At 40.9% G+C, this 19,654-nt stretch overlaps 2 protein-coding genes across 4 annotated transcripts; both read left to right on the forward strand.

Annotated features, from left to right (window-relative positions):
- Window positions 1-6,040: 6,040 nt before the first annotated feature.
- LOC115174910 (NADH dehydrogenase [ubiquinone] 1 alpha subcomplex assembly factor 4) lies at window positions 6,041-8,908 on the forward strand. The gene is made up of 3 exons (XM_029733923.1): window positions 6,041-6,216; window positions 6,604-6,695; window positions 6,805-8,908. Exons 1-3 carry the CDS (start codon window positions 6,075-6,077, stop codon window positions 7,105-7,107), a joined length of 537 nt encoding a protein of 178 aa, XP_029589783.1. The 5' UTR covers window positions 6,041-6,074; the 3' UTR covers window positions 7,108-8,908.
- Window positions 8,909-9,439: 531 nt separating this feature from the next.
- Window positions 9,440-19,425, forward strand: LOC115174909 (probable G-protein coupled receptor 63). 3 transcript variants are annotated; one of them, XM_029733920.1, is made up of 2 exons: window positions 9,440-10,194; window positions 17,675-19,425. In XM_029733920.1, exon 2 carries the CDS (start codon window positions 17,801-17,803, stop codon window positions 19,058-19,060), a length of 1,260 nt encoding a protein of 419 aa, XP_029589780.1. In that variant the 5' UTR covers window positions 9,440-10,194; window positions 17,675-17,800; the 3' UTR covers window positions 19,061-19,425. The 3 variants fall into 3 exon arrangements, with proteins under 3 accessions (XP_029589780.1, XP_029589781.1, XP_029589782.1); XM_029733921.1 differs by having other exon boundaries at window positions 9,440-9,943; XM_029733922.1 differs by lacking the exon at window positions 9,440-10,194 and adding an exon at window positions 10,298-11,011.
- Window positions 19,426-19,654: the final 229 nt, after the last annotated feature.

Here is a 19,654-nt window from a genome sequence, read left to right on the forward strand (position 1 = left end):
TGTTCTTGCCATAATATGGACTTGGTCTTTTACCAAATAGGGCTATCTTCCTTATATCACCCCTGCCTTGTCACAACACAACTGATTGGCTCAAACGCATTAACTTCTATGGGCTAGGTGGGACAGTAGCGTCCCACCTGCGGGACACAGCCAGTGAAATATCAGGGCGGAAAATTCAAAAACAACAAAATGTCAAAATTCAACTTTCTCAAACATACGACTATTTTACACCATTTTAAAGATACACTTCTCGTTAATCTAACCACATTGTCCGATTTCAAAAAGGCTTTACTGCGAAAGCAAAACATTAGATTATGTTAGGAGAGTACATAGACAAAAATAATCACACAGCCATTTTCCAAGCAAGGACATGTGTCAATAAAACCCAAAACACAGCGAAATGAAGCACTAACCTTTGACGATCTTCATCAGATGACACTCCTAGGACATTATGTTACACAATACATGTATGTTTTGTTCGATAAAGTTCATATTTATATCCAAAAACAGCATTTTACATTGGCGCGTGATATTCAGAAAATGTATTCCCACCAAAATGTCCGGTGAATGTGCACATCAATTTACAAAAATACTCATCATAAACGTTGACAAAATACATAACAATTATTTTAAGAATTATAGATAGACTACTCCTTTATGCAACCGCTGTGTCAGATTTTAAAATAGCTTTACGGAGAAAGCACATTTTTCCATATTCTGAGTACATAGCTCAGCCATCACGGTGAGCTATTCAGACACCCGCCAAGTTCGGGGCAACCTAAACTCAGAATTAGTATTACAAATATTGTATTACCTTTGCTGATCTTCGTCAGAATGCACTCCCAGGACTGCTACTTCCACAAGAAATGTTGTTTTGTTCCAAATAATCCATATTTATGTCCAAATACCTCCGTTTTGTTCGTGCGTTCAGAGCACTATTGAAAGGGTAATGCGCGAGCGCGGAACGAGAGACGAAAAGTCAAAATGTTCCATTACCGTACTTAGAAGCATGTCAAACGCTGTTTAAAATCAATCTTTATGGTATTTTTAACGTAAAATTGCGATAATATTCCAACCGGAAAATAGCATTTTCATTCAAGAAGAAAAAGAAGGAGGGGCGTGCTCGTGGGACCGAGCATATCCAATCCCTTTGTTGCCAGGCAGACCACTCAGTAACTGAGCTCCTATTATCTGCCCAGTGACAGGAGAAGGCTCAATCCACTTTCTGAAGGCTTTAGACAGCCAATGGAAGCCTTAGGAAGTGCAACGTCACCCCACAGACACTGGAGCATCGATAGAGAATCAAAAGAAGAACTACAATTCTCAGACATTTCACTTCCTGCTTGGATTTTTCTCAGGTTTTTGCCTGCCATATGAGTTCTGTTATACTCACAGACACCATTCAAACAGTTTTAGAAACTTCAGAGTGTTTTCTATCCAAATCTACTAATAATATGCATATTCTAGCTTCTGGGCCAGAGTAGTAACCTGATCAAATTGGGTACGTTTTTCATCCGGCCATGAAAATACTGCCCCCTAGCCCAGACAGGTTAAGGAAAGAAATTCCACAAATGAACTTTTAACAAGTCACACCTGTTCATTGAAAAGCATTCCAGGTGACTACCTCATGAAGCTGGTTGAGAGAATGCCAAGAATGTGCAAAGCTGTCATCATGGCAAAGGCTGGCTACTTTGAAGAATCTCAAATATACAATATATTTTGATTTGTTTAACACTTTTTTGGTTACGACATGATTCCATATGCGTTATTTCATAGATTTGATGTCTTCACTATTATTCTACAATGTAGAAAATAGTAAAAATAAAGAAAAACCCTGGAATGAGTAGGTGTGTCCAAACTTTTGACTGGTACTGTATGTTCAAACAAGATATATTTTTGTGGTGTTATTTTCTAGTCTTTGTAATGAAAAAGGAACAATATGCATAGATGTGCAATGTTATTGTCATTGTGTATTTGCTTTTGCCTGATGAATGTGGGGACTTTGCAGATATAAAACAGTAGAAATATGTTACTTCAGGTGACAGGCGGTGGTCCTCTCTGTGTCTATAACTGCAGCATGATACTATTGCATTCAACCAAATTGGCTTAACTGCATAACAGAAAACATTGTCATCCCCATTTAAGTCTTGTGATATTGTTCTATAGCTGTCAGGGTCCATGTAATTCCATTTAGATTAATACACTTTTTGAATATTAATTTTACTCTGTAATAGATTTACTTTCATGCTCTCAACTGCTTGTCAACAGTATGTTGGTGAAGGCCATCCCCTTATGCTAGCGTTGATTCATATTATTTTCCATCACAAACCCACCTAATGTAATTATACACTTGCACCTCCCAATTTTAGAATGTGGCATTATTTTGAAACATTTGTCATTACTGCCCATGTTTATTGTTGTTACTGACTATTCTAATGGGTCTACAGGCGGCATAACAGGGATGAGGATTTTTGTGTTACTTTGATGGGATATGTACCTTGGTAAGGAGGAAACCGCTACTCTGCTAATTATGGGATTGCTAGGGAAGGGAGAACTAAATGCTAGGAGAGGGCTAGATTTTCGGTGGGCATTGGTGGAGGAGATTTTCGGGAAATATGTAAATAGTCCTGAACCTGTACATACTGTATGTATACAGACATACAGGTAACTACCAAAATAATGGAAACACTTGAGTAAATGAGGGATACAAATTATATTGAAAGCAGGTGCTTCCACACAGGTGTGGTTCCTGAGTTAATTAAGCAATTAACATCCCATAATGCTCAGGGTCATGTATAAAAATGCTTGGCGAGCCAATATTTTGGTTACCAGTATAACAGTATTACCAGTATAACAGTGCTCCCATCCACAGGGCCACGAGTGGTCACTGAATGGTTTGATGAGCATGAAACGATGTAAACCATATGCCATGGCCGTCTTAGTCACCACATCTCAACCCAATTGAACACTTATGGGAGATTGTGGAGCGACGTCTGAGACAGCGCTTTCCACCACCATCATCAACAAAACACCAAATGATTGAATTTTCTTGTGGAAGAATGGCATCACATCACTCCAATAGTTCCAGACACTTGTAGAATGTACATTGAAGCTGTTCTGTCTCGTGTTGGCCCAATGCCCGATTGACACTTTATGTTGGTGTTTCCTTTATTTTGGCAGTTACCTGTATCTGTCCTCAATTTAGTGTGTGTATGATCAAGTTTTCCTCAGATCAGGAGGTTGGTTGTAGGAAGATGATGCAGCTATCAATATTTACTCACTGTTGCTCAGTCACACAGATAACAAGGAAAGACATGCAAACAAGTCTTTAGTTCCTTTGACGTGTTTTGCACATGAGGGTGGGCTCTGTCCAACTATCTTTGTAGGAGTCTTTCTCTCTCTCTCTGTAAGATAGACACATTCCCAGACGTGTCTTCTGAACATGTGCAAGTCAATATTATGGCCTAGAGCAGGGATCATCAACTAGATTCAGCCGCGGGCCGATTGTTTCTTGAGTGGATGGTCGGGGGGCCAGAACATAATTACAAATAATTTGTAGACTGTAAATTGACCGCAAGAAGCCCAAATATACATAATATTTTACAAAAAAAGTATAATTTCAAACCTTGCTTACATTTGTATATGATAACGTGTCTCTCTATTATGCGTGGAAATACTTTGGGACAGATTTCCCAAATTAAAATCACTTGGAGCTGATTTCCTGGTGTTTTTACCATTTTTTATGTCCAACAATGAAAATGTTGCTCAGAAGACTTGGGGGGCCAAATAAAACCACCTTTGGGCTGCCAGTAGCAGAACCCTGGTCTAGAATCTAGACACATGACTCCTCAGCCTGCAAGTGGGAGGAGCTACAACCCATGACAGTGTTGCCACTAGTTGAATTCAGTTTGATTAGGTGAGTGTGGTGCTCAATACACTATACCGCTATTGCCTAATCGTGCTGTATCTTGCCAATGAATTTAAATAAACTATGAGTAATGGAAGCCCTAGCCTTTTGTGACAGCGCAGAGATTTGGCTCTGGATGCCGAGATAATGAAAGCACTTATGACAATCAAGTAGCAGCTTTTGGTCAGGGATTGCACGCAACAAGCAACAATCAGAATTCATTGTTTTGCCATCTCATTAAATAACACATTTTCACCGTTTTTTTCAATAAAGAGTTTTACGCAAGATCTCAAATGTGTCTCTTCTGTCTCAAATGTTGTGATGATGTGTAATAAACTTGAATTGAGTTACTTAGATAATAATTTGAGTTACAGGATGATGAGTCCATCGTTAATCTCAATGCATTTACATTTAAGTCATTTAGCAGATGCTCTTATCCAGAGCGACTTACAAATTGGTGCATTCACCTTATGATATCCAGTGGAACAACCACTTTACAATAGTGCATCTAAATCTTTTAAGGGGGGGGATAGAAGGATTACTTTATCCTATCCTAGGTATTCCTTAAAGAGGTGGGGTTTCAGGTGTCTCCGGAAGGTGGTGATTGACTCCGCTGTCCTGGCGTCGTGAGGGAGCTTGTTCCACCATTGGGGTGGCAGAGCAGCGAACAGTTTTGACTGGGCTGAGCGGGAACTGTGCTTCCTCAGAGGTAGGGGGCGAGCAGGCCAGAGGTGGATGAAAGCAGTGCCCTTGTTTGGGTGTAGGGCCTGATCAGAGCCTGAAGGTACGGAGGTGCCGTTCCCCTCACAGCTCCGTAGGCAAGCACCATGGTCTTGTAGCGGATGCGAGCTTCAACTGGAAGCCAGTGAAGAGAGCGGAGGAGCGGGGTGACATGAGAGAACTTGGGAAGGTTGAACACCAGACGGGCTGCGGCGTTCTGGATGAGTTGTAGGGGTTTAATGGCACAGGCAGGGAGCCCCACCAACAGCGAGTTTCAGTAATCCAGACGGGAGATGACAAGTGCCTGGATTAGGACCTGCGCCGCTTCCTGTGTGAGGCAGGGTCGTACTCTGCGAATGTTGTAGAGCATGAACCTACAGGATCGGGTCACCGCCTTGATGCCTGCGTTCAGAGGTGATCAGACTGTCAGAAACATGACCTCGGTAGTGTGACAGCCAGGCCAAAATCATAAACATTTCCAACGTTGCTCAAATGCTACTTCACCTGACAGTTCCTATGAATGTGAGTAGTGGCGCCCAAGTCAATGACATTTCAGCAAAAGAATGTATGTGTTTCTAACACTGTAGGCTATGGTATTTTGAAATGTGGTATTTGTCCTTGCCAGTTGATCCTTGCCAGATGTGCTCTGTAGTGTTCACATATGTAAAGGTGACTTGGTTGGGCAAACTATTCAACAGATATACAACACCTTCCTGGCTCCCATATAACTCAAACCCAAGTCAGACTCACTTAAACGTAACCTATACATAAACTAACGAATACAGATTTTATATTTATTGCATTTATGAAGGTAAAACCTGCAATATATGTTTTTCTTCAAAGTAAAAAGACTAAAAACCTGTATGACTCTAGTGTTACCATACTACAATAACCAGTCCTCTTTGGTCATAGGCCTACAGTGCCTCCAGAAGTGTCACTCACACTCACTAATACTAGAACAAACCACTGAACTATAGGCCCGCCTACACCAAAGAGGCTGGGAGACTATAAGGACACAGCTGGCGCTTAAACCAACTAGCAAAAACCTAAAACTGACCCTTAACCCTAACCTTAACCAAACCCATAACCCTGACCCTAACCCAAACCTTAACCTAATATTTTATAAATTAAATATCGGTTTGGGCGTCAGGCGCCTGCGTGTCCTTATAGCCTTTTCCAGAGGCATCATACGGTTTCCATCCTCTCTGCCTGCCTGCCTACCCACACTGTAGGCTACTGTACTGAATATACTCCAAGGATCTGCTACCACCTGCTGGTAAGTGTGTCCCCAGCGAAATAATGAATGTGGAACCCAGACTGTTGGAACCAGATGCTTGATGTTCTCCGGGCCACACGGGTTCGCTGTGGAATTTCCAGCTACCATGATATAACTTTCTCGCTCTCCGTTAAAATTGTTGGACGAACTTCACCGTTCCCAGGGTTGATTATGTCAAACATGGGGGCACGCGTTGCACGGTTGTTTAGGAATTTCAACTTAGAAAACCGGGTACATCGTGAGATCGGGAAGGCAAAACCTGAAGCGGCACCTCGACATCAGACCCACATTGATCCTGTTCAGAGTACACAGGGTGAGTACATACATAGGACTTTATGTCATTGCATTGAAGTACTGTTGACTAGCTACAGACAGTACTTAGCTAACTCAAATCGGAGGGTCATCAAAGTCAGGTACGCCTGTCAGGCTAGCAAGTAACGTTAGGTAGCTAGTAAAGCTTACTCTGTACTGGGTGGTGTTTCGTACAGCTTAGTTAACTGATTTGAAACCAAGGTTTAAGTGTGGATGAATGTGTGGTGACTATCAGTTTTCCAATTCTGTTGCAAGCCTAAAGATGGCTAGCTATTTAACGTTACCTAGTTACCAGCAAAGATTCCTAGTGTGGCAGTGTGCAAATTACCCATTCATCACTAGGGTTCATCCTCTACCTCCATGCTCGGGCTGATTCTGTTTCCTTCAGTTACTGAGATCTCTGATGCCATCCACAAGAGAAACGACCCTCTACTGGGATTCCTGAAGTCGGTTTATGTGGAATCAAAGGATCCTACAGAGGTGAGCCTAAATCATGACTATTCAATTTAAATTTCAGTGATGGATTATTTGATAGCTAGGCCTTTATCTATGTGCTTGATTATAACCCTACTCTGTTTGATCCTAACAGGCTCCAAAGGAGGTGACTGAGGAGAAAGAGGAGCGCAGGCCTCTAATTTTCAGCCTACCTGGGGACCCCTATGGTATTGTTGAGATCATTGATGTCCCTAAAGGCAAACTGTCTATTATTGAGGCCCTCCAAGCTCTCAACAATCATAAGAATGCTCCCCAAACATGGACATTGGACAAGGTCGCCCTGGAGTACTCTCTTGACTTGAAAGATACTAAAGCACTTCTGGAGCATTTCATCCCCTTCGAGGTTAAGATCATACCACCAAAGATGGAGGATGCAAAGAAGATCAAAGATATCTAGGACGAAGATGCATTATTCCTGGTCTTTAAACACAACAGCCATCAGCCAAGTGTATTAATTATTTATGTTTGTTGTACTCGCCCAAATGAAACTGCAATATTTGGAGTTCTACATACTGTAATGAAATGAGGGAGAAGCATGAGGTTTTGAGGCATGATTTGAATGCATGTTGACATTTATTGTCATGAATCTTGTCCTGGAGGCAGAACTGAGCGATTTCCGCTAGATGTTAAAATTGGCTATATATTAATTAAGTTTTTTGGATATTTTGTTAGAGTTAGGCAGTAGGGTTAGCAGTTAAAGGGATACTTGGGGATTTTGGCAATGAGGCATAAAATGGTATCCACAAGTTCATCTGCCTCTGCAGAAGTAAATAAAGGGCCACACTGCCAAAATCCCCAAGTATTCCTTTAAGGTTAGGTTTAAATCAGATTTTCTGGCTGTGCCAGCTAGTGACCACTCTGCAGAGCTGCCTCCAGGGCAAGATTCATGACAATAAATGACAACCTGCAATTTGAACCCAGTACCCTAGGGTCCAGAGCTAGACATGTTACCACTGCTCCAAAAATATGGCATCCTTGTGGAGGTGCTAATCAGTGTTGTAAACACCAAGGTCGTAACAATAAAAAAATCATATAATTTGTGACAGAATCTTTCAATCTCAATACACATTTACTAATCACATTAAAGATGAAATCTTCAGCAGGGGTAAACGGCACCACTGGCCACCCCACCATCGTTTTTGCCAAACTGCGGAGCATCAGCATAGTAAAAAATAAATCGACATATTGTGCTCCTCTATCGTGTGCAATGATGTCCGAGGGGAGAAAACGGTGTTTGCTGTTTGCAGTAACTACTTTGTTGTAATATCGCAAATGGACGTGGCTGTTTCCCCATTAAGGATTCCTGCTTTAACCAGTTAGGCCTATATTATATAGTTATGACTGATAGCTATGATATTTGACCTGCAAATTAATTCATGATTATTGACAAAGTACTTTTATTTAAGAGCTTTATCCCTGTATGTTGAATCATAAGGCTACATGTTCACATACAACTGACCCCGTGGTAAATGGATCCCAGTTACAAAACTGGTTCTAGATGCTAGTAAGTTGTCACTTACCAGTTGTGCATCTCTCTGCAAGTATTAAGCTACTCTTCTCTTCAATTTGACATTTATATAAACAAATGTTCTGTATGTTTGTCAATCCTGTTACAAGAGTGGAAATCATTTAATATTTTTGACTTGTTTTTGTCTTCCATGTGTGCCCCCAATGTGTCATGATATGTAAACCTCCAGTGTGTATCAAGTGAGGACTACAGTTTGCAATGACCAGTGAATGTATCTCTGTGTTTGGTGTGGGGATAACCTGCCAATAACTTCTATAGTTTATATATAAATGCATTGTTGGGCCATTTCATGAAAGAGTGAATAATCCGGATGCCATTATTTACTTGTCATTAATGTTGATGAAGATGTGAATTAAAGGGATGTTTGAGAGATATTCAATACATTTGAAATGTAATTGTGTAAATAGATTGATTTATTATGGAAGGGGGTGCCCATGTAATAAAAAAAGTATTGTATTGTAGGGTTAATACTTTGACATGGCTAACAGTGTCATGTTCTGTGGCCTACTCCACATTGTGATTAAGTTATAAACTGTTATTCATGAGTAGTGGGTTCTTTGTTGATTCAGTAGCAATTTTGTGAGGTTACTTTGGTTTGATGGTCTCAGTTTTCACAGCTTGCTGCAAATGCACAATTTTTGCAAAATAAAGGACATTGTTTTTAAAAGTTGTTTTAATGTAGGCCTTTTTTATGGCAAGGAAATTCCAGAATGTTCCTCAGCAGTTATCAGTCTTCCTGTTCCAATGTGTGTTCCCATTTTACAACCGGATGTAACTAGAAGGGATGTATGTGATCTATTATGTGCACAGCATTTATAATATACGTCTTTCCAAAGCTTGAATGTGTGAATGACATGCTTGGATTGAGTTATTCACACTTATTAACAGCTTCTTGGATACTGCTGAGTTCTCTCATCGCTCCTCTCGCCATTACTAAGTGTAGTTTCTGAGATGGTGGCAGAGAATAGAGCACTGCTAATACAGAGGCACTGACCTTGCTATTATCTATTTAGTGCTGACTTAAAAAAAATAAAAAGATATAGTGTAACTTGCACAGCGTTTCCCAAATTAGGGGTCGAGACACCATGTGGGGTCGCCTGATTTGAAAATGGGGTAGTAAGATGTGTAAAAAGCAGTTGTAAACAGCTGTAAGTATCTATTATTAGTGGAACATCTAATGACCAAACATAAACTGAATGGAATCGTGTTGTAACATTTTATTTTTCTGAGAGTGTTTGATGATGATTGTATACAATATAACAATACAACCCCTATCGCACGTGCCCTGTTGGCCTAGTCATGCAACCAAACATTTACGCCTCTTTATGGCCATTATCCATTTCAATTGGAGCTCGAGATAATGGGTGTGCCCTAACGGAGAACCGTACCCAATCCTGTCCACACTGCTGGATGACGACAGAGATTTTAGTGACGCAATATTAGAGCCTACGGTGGACCCCGACAGTGGAAATCAAAATGATCGTTCTCAGGATAACAGAAAGATTAGGGTAGAGCTATAGGAAAGATTATCAAATGACAGACAATCAACTTGTTTAATGTCCGTTTTGAGTCATGATTTTGTCTGGTAGGCCAATAGGCCAATCCAGCAGTTTTTTATTTTGCTGCGAAATCAATTCCCTGCTAAACAAAGCTATAACGATACGCGGAGGAGCTACATTTTACTTCACAGCTTTTGTTGAATTGTGTAGGTGGCTTTCGCCGTTTGACGCTCTGTAAACAATATTATTTGATTAAACTTGTTAATTAGCGTGCAATGGGAGATGAATACACCTCGAATATGTAGTTGTGACGTCTGACTTCGAGGAATTACAAAAAGCATCTGGACAGCGAGGCGGATCAACAGAAAGACTATATGAAACAAGCAGCGTGAAAGGGTCTGTCTTAACTGAAACCCAATAACGATATTGGTCAACCTGAGACTTTGGAAGGAAAAAGGTAATTTAACTTTTTCTAGACCGAGGATAATATAATCGAAATAAATACAGATAAGTGGTTTCAGTTAATACAATGTAAACATTTAAAAACAATTCTGTTTTATTAAATTAATATTAGGCTATTATCAAACAAGCATAATAATAATACTGTTATCAAAAATATCCAAATAGGCTTATAATTTCAATTTGTATGGGTTTGTTTCAGTGTCTGTATATCGCAGAATGTATAGGCTATGAAATTCTATAGCCTCACAATCAATAATTTCCTGTGATGAGATACTCTTTAAATAGGCCGGAACATAATGGCTGACTGTAGGCTATAATTGCAGAAAATGCATCAAAAGGAACGTTTATACATTTTAATCACTGTAGTCATGTCGTTTAATCACTAATTTCTACACCTCTTACCATGTTAAAGTGGACTACTATTATTTGTAACTTTACAACTGTACGAATTACTCGGCTTTATTATGTTTTATTTCCCCATTTGATAACTGAACAACATTATCCAGCTCAGTAACAAATGTGTAATTCAAATTCCCATTTAGAGACTCCAAAAGATAAACGCAATTTCCATTAACAGCATAACTTTTGCGTCTCTTAGAATCATCTAAGGCTTTAAGGACCATATGATACATCAACATGATCATTCAAAATAGTATGACACATTCGTTTATTTGCAGTGGTTAATGAAAGGCTCAACATCGTTTTGAAAGAGATCCAAAGCATTCAGATAGGTAGGCCTAGTGGCTGGCAGCAGGTCCCTGTTGCTAGGTTCCACAACTACTCAACATGCAGTGTTATCATTGACTTGCAAGGTACCAGGCAGTTCCTTCTTACCAGTTACTATGGTTTCTGTGGATATGTACAGTACCAGTCAAAAGTTTGGATACACCCTTCCAGGATTTTTCTTTATTTTTACTATTTTCTACATTGTAGAATAACAGTGAAGACATCAAAACTATGAAATAACACATATGGAATCATGTAGTAACCAAAAAAGTGTTAAACAAATCAAAATATATTTTATATTTGAGATTCTTCAAAGTAGCCACCCTTTGCCTCGATGACAGCTTTGCACACACTTGGCATTCTCTCAACCAGCTTCATGAGGTAGTCACCTGGAATGCATTTCAATTAACAGGTGTGCCTTGTTAAAAGTACATTTGTGGAATTTCTTTCCGTAATGCGTTTGAGCCAATCAGTTGTGTTGTGACAAGGTAGGGGTGGTATACAGAAGATAGCCCTATTTGGTAAAAGACCAAGTCCATATTATTTACATTTTTACATTTTAGTCATTTAGCAGACGCTCTTATCCAGAGCGACTTACAGTAGTTAATGCATACATTTCATACATTTTTTCTCTGTATTGGTCCCCCGTGGGAATCGAACCCACAACCCTGGCGTTGCAAACACCATGCTCTACCAACTGAGCCACACGGGACATGGCAAGAACCGCTCAAATAAGCAGAGAGAAATAACAGTAATAACAGAGGAGACTGTGTGAATCAGTGCTTCATTGTCGAATTGCTGCAAAGAAACCACTTCTAAAGGACACCAATAATAAGAAAGAGAATTGTTTAGGCCAAGAAACATGATCAATGGACATTAGACCAGGGGAATTATGTCCTTTGGTCTGATGAGTCCAAATTTGAAATTTTTTGTTCCAACCTCCGTAACTTTGTGAGACGCAAAGTAGGTGAACGGATGGTCTCCGCGTAAAGCATGGAGGAGGAGGTGTGATGGTGCTTCGCTGGTGACAAGGCACACTTAACCAGCATGGCTACCACAGCATTCTGCAGCGATACGCCATCCGATCTGGTTTGCGCTTAGTGGGACTATCATTTGTTTTTCAACAGGACAATGACCCAAAATACACCTCCAGACGGTGTAAGCACTATTTGACCAAGAAGGAGAGTGATGGAATGCTGCATCAGATGACCTGGCCTCCACAATCACCTGATCTCAACCCAATTGAGATGGTTTGAGATGAGTTGGACTGCAGAGTGAAGGAAAAGCAGCTAACAAGTGCTCAGCATATGTGGGAACTCCTTCAAGACTGTTGGAAATTATTCCTCATGAAGCTGGCTGAGAAAATAGCACAAGTGTGCAAAGCTGTCATCAAGGCAAAGGGTGGCTACTTTGAAGAATCTAAAATCTATTTTGATTTGTTTAACACTTTTTTGGTTACTACATGATTCCATATATTTTATTTCATAGTTTTGACAGTTGCATCAGCTGCATCCTGAAACAGTCTTATTCTACAATGTAGAAAATAGTAAAAATAAAGAAAAACCCTTGAATGAGTAGGTGTGTCCAAACTTTTGACTGGTACTGTACATGTACTCTAATCACATTCTAGCTCTACCATCACATGCTTTAAATGACTGTATTCTGCTGAATATCTGAAAATGGAAGAATACTGGCCTAACCACCAATTCATGTTTATTCTATTTGAAAGTGGTAAGTTAAAAGGTTGCTTTTATGGGTCAGCCGTGTGTGCATAGCTGCCAAATGGCTTTTAGGTCATTCTGTATGAAAAGGGGACAGATACTGTAGGCCATGATTTTCCCTGACATTTAGCTCAAATAATTGTTTTTTGGATTACTGAAAACCACAGTAATTACGGAATGGCCCATATCCTCCATTTCCCTCGCTATTTGTATAATTTGTATCAGGAATTATGTAGAAACAACATTGTTTCCACGTCACTTCAATGAAATAACGTGGAATAGATGTTAAATTGATGTCTGTGCCCAGTAGGAATTAGAATACAAGACTGCTACACAGTGCAGAATTGGTGTGACTGTATCTATCAACAATGCCTGCCATAGTATCCTCATGAGAGGAGAGCAGAGCATTATGATCAATCAGTGTCAGTGATAGGAGGCAGACCTAGATTTCAGTCTGAGGTTTGTTTGCACACATCCTTTCGGTCTTAATCAGAATATAGCCATGCGTATTCTAACCCTGTTGTCAAGGTAAGGAGGAGCACACAACCCACCAGTCATTGTATTATCGGCAAATTATACATTTGTTCCTGTTCTATTCTGGCTAGCCAGTTTATCTCATTAATTAACCATTTTACTCTCTCCCTTGGTGAGGTGACTGACAATTCTATTGATGCATAATGGTAAATAGATAGAATTTGCCTCAAGGTTTGAGTCTAGCAACAGCCATCGCACAATCATATCCTCCGTGCAGTGTACAAATTAATGTTAATGTAGAAAAAAAGCAGGCCAATTTACATTTTACTGCAAGTTATTTAATAGGCCTTGAATCCGCTTTATCACTTTGAATGCATCACTTTGTGTTCAACCCACATAGAATGACTAAAAATAGAAATGAGAGCACATTTGAAAGTGCTGCAGGAATGTTAGAAAATCACACTAAGACAGAGAAATAGTAATGGCGCCTTTTTGTAGGCACTAACAGAGGCTTATGCCTCGATCACACCTACAGCGTTATTGCGCAAAATGGTACACAGCATCATCTGGATGTGTGCAACAAAAGATCAACGTTCACATTCTGCTACCATTTCTGTCAAGCTGTCTACGCATACAGTTTGATGCATGCGTTCAATAAATCCAACTTCTACACCACACAGAACGCACTGCAACTGCCTCTGTAATGCAATGCTGCAAGGCAAACACAACGTTCCATTGGAAATGAATGTACTTTTGGTGTACCAAAATGCAATGACACTGTTGGTGTGATCGAGGTGTTGCTCCACCATGGCTCGTTGACAATTCATGTTTTTTGGGGGGGTTTTTGGATAAACACCTAAAATATAGTCTGTGGTAAACACATGCTTAGGAGATCTTATGTTTTCTTCTATGAGATCATATTCATCAGCTAATGACACTTTTTATGAATTTTAAAGCATATATATAATCAAAACCACACTGCTAACCTTAGTGCCTAACCCTAACCTTAAATGAAGACCAAAAAGCACATTTTTGTTTTCATACATTTTTACAATATGGCCAATTTAGACTTTGCAGCTGGCGAAACCGCTCAGTTCTGCCTCCAGGACAAGACTCATGACAATAAACATCAACCTGAAATATCTGATACATTTTTTTTTTAAAACACATAAAAAAACTCCCAAACCTGTGTTAACCTCAGACCTTATTTTCGGAGTTTATCCCAAAACCCCATTCTTTCACAATTAATTCCCCCCATATGAATGGCTGAATGAACAGAAGTTTCATTTCCATTTTTTAGTACTACAAGCTGGCGAGCTCTATGGATGGAACTGCTTATAGTTTGGCGGTTACAACATTTTCTGTTTGAGGTTTGCCGTGGAGCCATTCTAAATGATTACCAGCCTGTCTAAAATAACAGTATCCAATGTTTATATAAGCGATAAGCCTTTTTTATTGCAGTCTTGAGTTGTCCCCATAAAAACATTGACTTGGTCAGTGACATGGTTTGAGAAATTTCTCCCTGACATGGTTTAATTAATGCATGAACTTGCTATGACAATTTGGAGATGGAGAGCAGTGGTAAGTTAGTTGTTTGGTCTGCTTATAATAGTGTAGTAACCGGGCTTACATCTAAATAGCTAAACTCCAAGGACTGAAGTCCTTTTAGCCCTTACAATACAAGTTATGGATATAAACCATATGCCAGACAAAGTACCAACAAATAGTCTTAGCCTTATCTAAATAAAGTACGGGAGAGTGGGGTAAGTTGAACCAAATAGGTATGATGTGCAACCCATGTTTCTAGGAAAGTATACCAAATATTTAGGAAGAGGTCATAATTTCATGGAGTCTGAAGGAATAAACCACATGGAAAAAGTGGTAAGCAAGTTAGGTCCAAAAAACAGATTTTCACCAAGTCAAATTAATTTATTGTGTTAGAGGTTTCATGATGCTTTTATCTAAACCAAAGTAGATCATTTAAATATTGTTCTATACATAATTTGGGGTCTCTATAGGCTTCAATATGAGATCCTAAACCTAGCATGAAAGTGCATCCTTATAGCTGTGTGGGCTAATATAGTAAAAATGTTTGCCTTGGGGTAAGTTGAGCCAATGGCCATGGGGTAAGTTGAGGGGATGGCAAGTTGACCAATTGTAAGTGTTTTCTTCCCAGGTGTAATGCAAGGCATTAATCGCAGGAATACGAGGTCAAATCAAATGTATTTGTCACATGCGCCGAATACAACAGGTGTAGGTAGACCTTATAGTGAAATGCTTACTTACAAGCCCTTAACCAACAATGCAGTTTTAAGAAAATACCTAAAAAAAGGTAGGGGAATAATAACAAATGATTAAAGAGCAGCAGTTAAATAACAATAGCGGGGCTATATACAGGGGGTACCGGTACAGAGTCAATGTGCGGGGGAGTCTTATGGCTTGGGGGTAGAAGCTGTTTAGAAGCCTCTTGGACCTAGACCTGGCGCTCCGGAACCACTTGCCGTGCGGTAGCAGAGAGAACAGTCTATGAATAGGGTGGCTGGAGTCTGAGACAATTTTCAGGGCCTTCCTCTGACACCGCCTGGGGTAGAGGTCCTGGATGGCAGGAAGCTTGGCCCCGGTGATGTAATGGGCCGTACGCACTACCCTCTGCAGGATGCTCTCGATGGTGCAGCTGTAAAACCTTTTGAGGATCTGAGGACCCATGCCAAATCTTTTCAGTCTCCTGAGGGGGAATAGGTTTTGTTGTGCCCTCTTCACGACTGTCTTGGTGTGCTTAGACCATGCTAGTTTGTTGGTGATGTGGACGCCAAGGAACTTGAAGCTCTCAACCTGATCCACTACAGTCCCGTTGATGAGAATGGGGGCGTGCTTGGTCCTCTCTTTCCTGTAGTCCACAATCATCTACTTTGTCATGATCACTTTGAGGGAGAGGTTGTTGTCCTTGCACCACACGGTCAGGTCTCTGACCTCCCTATAGGCTGTCTCATTGTTGTTGGTGATCAGAAAGGCCAGCATCCCGGAGTCGCCTCTTCACTGTTGACGTTGAGGCAGGTACTATTTAATGAAGCTGCCAGTTGAGCACACGTGAGGCATCTGTTTCTCAAACTAGACACTAATGTACTTGTCCTCTTGCTCAGTTGTGCACCGGGGCCTCCCACTCCTCTTTCTATTCTGGTGAGAGCCAGTTTGCTCTGTTCTGTGAAGGGAGTAGTACACAGCGTTGTACGAGATCTTCAGTTTCTTGGCAATTTCTCGCATGGAATAGCCTTCATTTCTCAGAACAAGAATAGACTGACGAGTTTCAGAAGAAAGTACTTTGTTTCTGGCCAGTTTGAGCCTGTAATCGAACTCACAAATGCTGATTCTCCAGATACTCAACTGGTCTAAAGAAGGCCAGTTTTATTGCTTCTTTAATCAAGACAACAGTTTTCAGCTGTGCTAACATAATTGCAAAAGGGTTTTCTAATGATCAATTAGCCTTTTAAAATGATAAACTTGGATTAGCTAACACAACGTGCCATTGGAACACAGGAGTGATGGTTGCAGATATTTCATTTAAAAAAAAATCTGCTGTTTCCAGCTACAATAGTCATTTACAACATTAACAATGTCTATACTGTATTTCTGATCAATTTGATGTTATTTTAAATTTGCTTTTCTTTCCAAAACAAGGACATTTCTCAGTAAACTCATGCTTTTGAACGGTAGTGTATGTAGATATCTTTGTTAGAAAGAATAATATATTTCCCTTGACGGAGTGATGCTGAATATAAAACACTCAATTTACCCCACTCTCCCCCATGTAGGCTAGGCATTCTAACATCTGTAAAACACACTTCTTCTGGGAAAATAAATGACCTGTGGCATTAAGGGGATACATAAATACACAAAAAATCTCATTAAATCTTTAAATTCATTCTGTACACCAGTTCCACCAGCTGATTGGCAGAGTTAAAGTGGAGTTATCTCCAAATGGAAACCTAAAAATAAGAAACAACAACTTATGTTAGTGTTGGGAAGGCCATGTTGTTTGTAGGGAAGTGAAGTATTTACTGAATGTGGCAAGTACAGGGAAGATCCTTGCCAGTCCCATATGAAGTTGGTAGCTTTTGGCGGTTTTACTGTCTTCTCTGTGCCCTGTGTGCAGTGTCAGGGTAGGATTTTGCTGACTGACTTTTCCCCACAAGGGCCTTCCCTCCATTCCAACACTGAATGGATTAGAGGCTTTAGTGTCTCATTCACTGTAACACAAAGGCGATTTGGAGGGAAAGGATGTTATCTCAATATCTGTTGATAATATCTGCTCCTTTCAAAGTGCCTAATCATGGAGACAGTGAATTACATGCAGATCAATGTATATATGAACGTTTCAGTTTGACAAATGCACTGAAATAAGTCATTTAATTTTATACATAATATTGTCTTTTGAGGAATGCAACATTTTAAAACAAAGAATACCCATTTTAAATGTATTATTATTATGGAAAAACAGACAAAACTATTTTGACATTTATGTTTCTGTGTTGCCTCCATTTCCCTCTGTCTCCCCAGGATCTCTCCTCCATGCTAAGATGCTGGCTTCTTCAGGGCTAAGAAATGCATCCGAGGTATCATGTTTGGCGATAGAAGAGCTCCAGTAACGATGCCTAAACCCAAGCCTGCACCCCTTGGGGAAGAATGGTTTACTCCACTGTCGTTCCCCCTGTGGAGGCAGGGGAGACCAACAACGCCAGCCTCTGCTGTCTCGTCATGAGGCTGCTGAACCTCTCTGACCATCTCCTCCAGGGCCAGCCTGACATGGAAGACATGTCCATGCAAAACAGCTCCAATGATGTCTCCTGGTCACCTCTGGACTTGGTCACAGTCACGCCAACATCTGAGGCCCAGGATAGTGTGCAGGGCGTCAGCCTGCCCCTCCAGGTGTTCTTCTGCATGGCCATGGTCTCCATCCTGCTGGTGGCCTTCCTGGGGAACGTGGTGGTGGTTCTGATGGTCTACCAACGCGCTGCCATGCGATCCGCCATCAACATCCTATTGGCCAGCCTGGCCTTCGCAGACATGATGCTGGCTGTCCTCAACATGCCCTTCGCCCTGGTTACTGTGGTGACCACACGCTGGATCTTCGGGGATGTTTTCTGCCGAGTGTCGGCAATGTTCTTCTGGCTCTTTGTCATAGAGGGCATGGCTATCCTGCTTATAATAAGCATAGATCGGTTCCTGATCATAGTCCAGAAACAGGACAAGTTGAGTCCCCACAGAGCCAAAGTGTTCATAGTCATCACTTGGACTCTCTCCCTCTGTTTCTCTTTCCCACTAGCCACAGGTCACCCTTCTCTCCAGATCCCCTCTAGAGCTCCACAGTGTGTGTTTGGCTACACCAGCGAGCCGGGGTACCACGCCTACGTGTTGCTCCTCATGATGGCCTCCTTCTTCATCCCCTTCATGGTCATGTTGTACACTTTCATGGGGATCCTGAACACCATCCGGCACAACGCTGTGCGCATCCACAGCCACCCGGACAGCATCTGCCTTAGTCAGGCCAGCAAGCTGGGCCTCATGAGCCTGCAGAGGCCCTTCCAGATGAACATAGACATGAGCTTCAAGACACGTGCCTTCACCACCATACTCATCCTCTTCTCGGTGTTCACCATGTGCTGGGCGCCCTTCACCGCCTACAGCCTGATTTCCACCTTCAGCAGCCCCTTCTACCACAAGGCCAACTTCTTTGAAGTCAGCACCTGGCTCCTTTGGTTGTGCTACCTCAAGTCGGCCCTCAACCCTCTCATTTACTACTGGCGGATCAAGAAGTTCCGCGATGCCTGCCTTGACCTGATGCCCAAGTACTTCAAGTTTCTCCCTCAGCTGCCCGGCCACAGGAAGCGGCGTATCCGACCCAGCGCTGTGTATGTGTGTGGGGAGCATCGCTCTGTGGTCTGACTTGGAGGACACGGACTTCACTGCCATGTAGGTTTTGTTCGACCATTTATCCAATTTGCTCTCGCCAGCCAAATTCATGAGGAGTTGTGATTGCTGTTTCGACAAGGACAGTATATTTTAGCTGTGTTGAATTTATTTACAAAGCATGTAAATTAACTGCTTCTGTGGTTTTGATTATGGTGAAATGCAGCCAGGCTATTACATTTTTTTCATTGATATTTCTGTTTGATTGTTTTGTGCCTATTAATTAGTCTATGCCAGTCAGAATGCTGCTACATCTGCTGAAAATGTGCTATTTCAGTGTACTGCACTTAGGCCTCTCTTGAATGTAATAAAACATTTACATTTCTTACCATGTTAATACAGTCTTTGGCATTTACTTCTGGTTTGGTTTACTTCTTATGTTACATTTTTGACTTATACTGTACTTCTGCAATTATACTATGGTTCACACACATCATAAAAAAAGGCAAAGAAATGTAGAAAAAAGTTCCTTAGCAACCCACTAATTAAAAACTTTAAATTGTTTTATTGCTGCAGTCTATTTGTTTAGATTGACTCAACATGGCCTTGAGTCCTATTTGTGTTTAATGT

The sequence above is a fragment of the Salmo trutta genome, chromosome 35 (assembly GCF_901001165.1).
Source record: "Salmo trutta chromosome 35, fSalTru1.1, whole genome shotgun sequence".
Classification (NCBI taxonomy): domain Eukaryota; kingdom Metazoa; phylum Chordata; class Actinopteri; order Salmoniformes; family Salmonidae; genus Salmo; species Salmo trutta.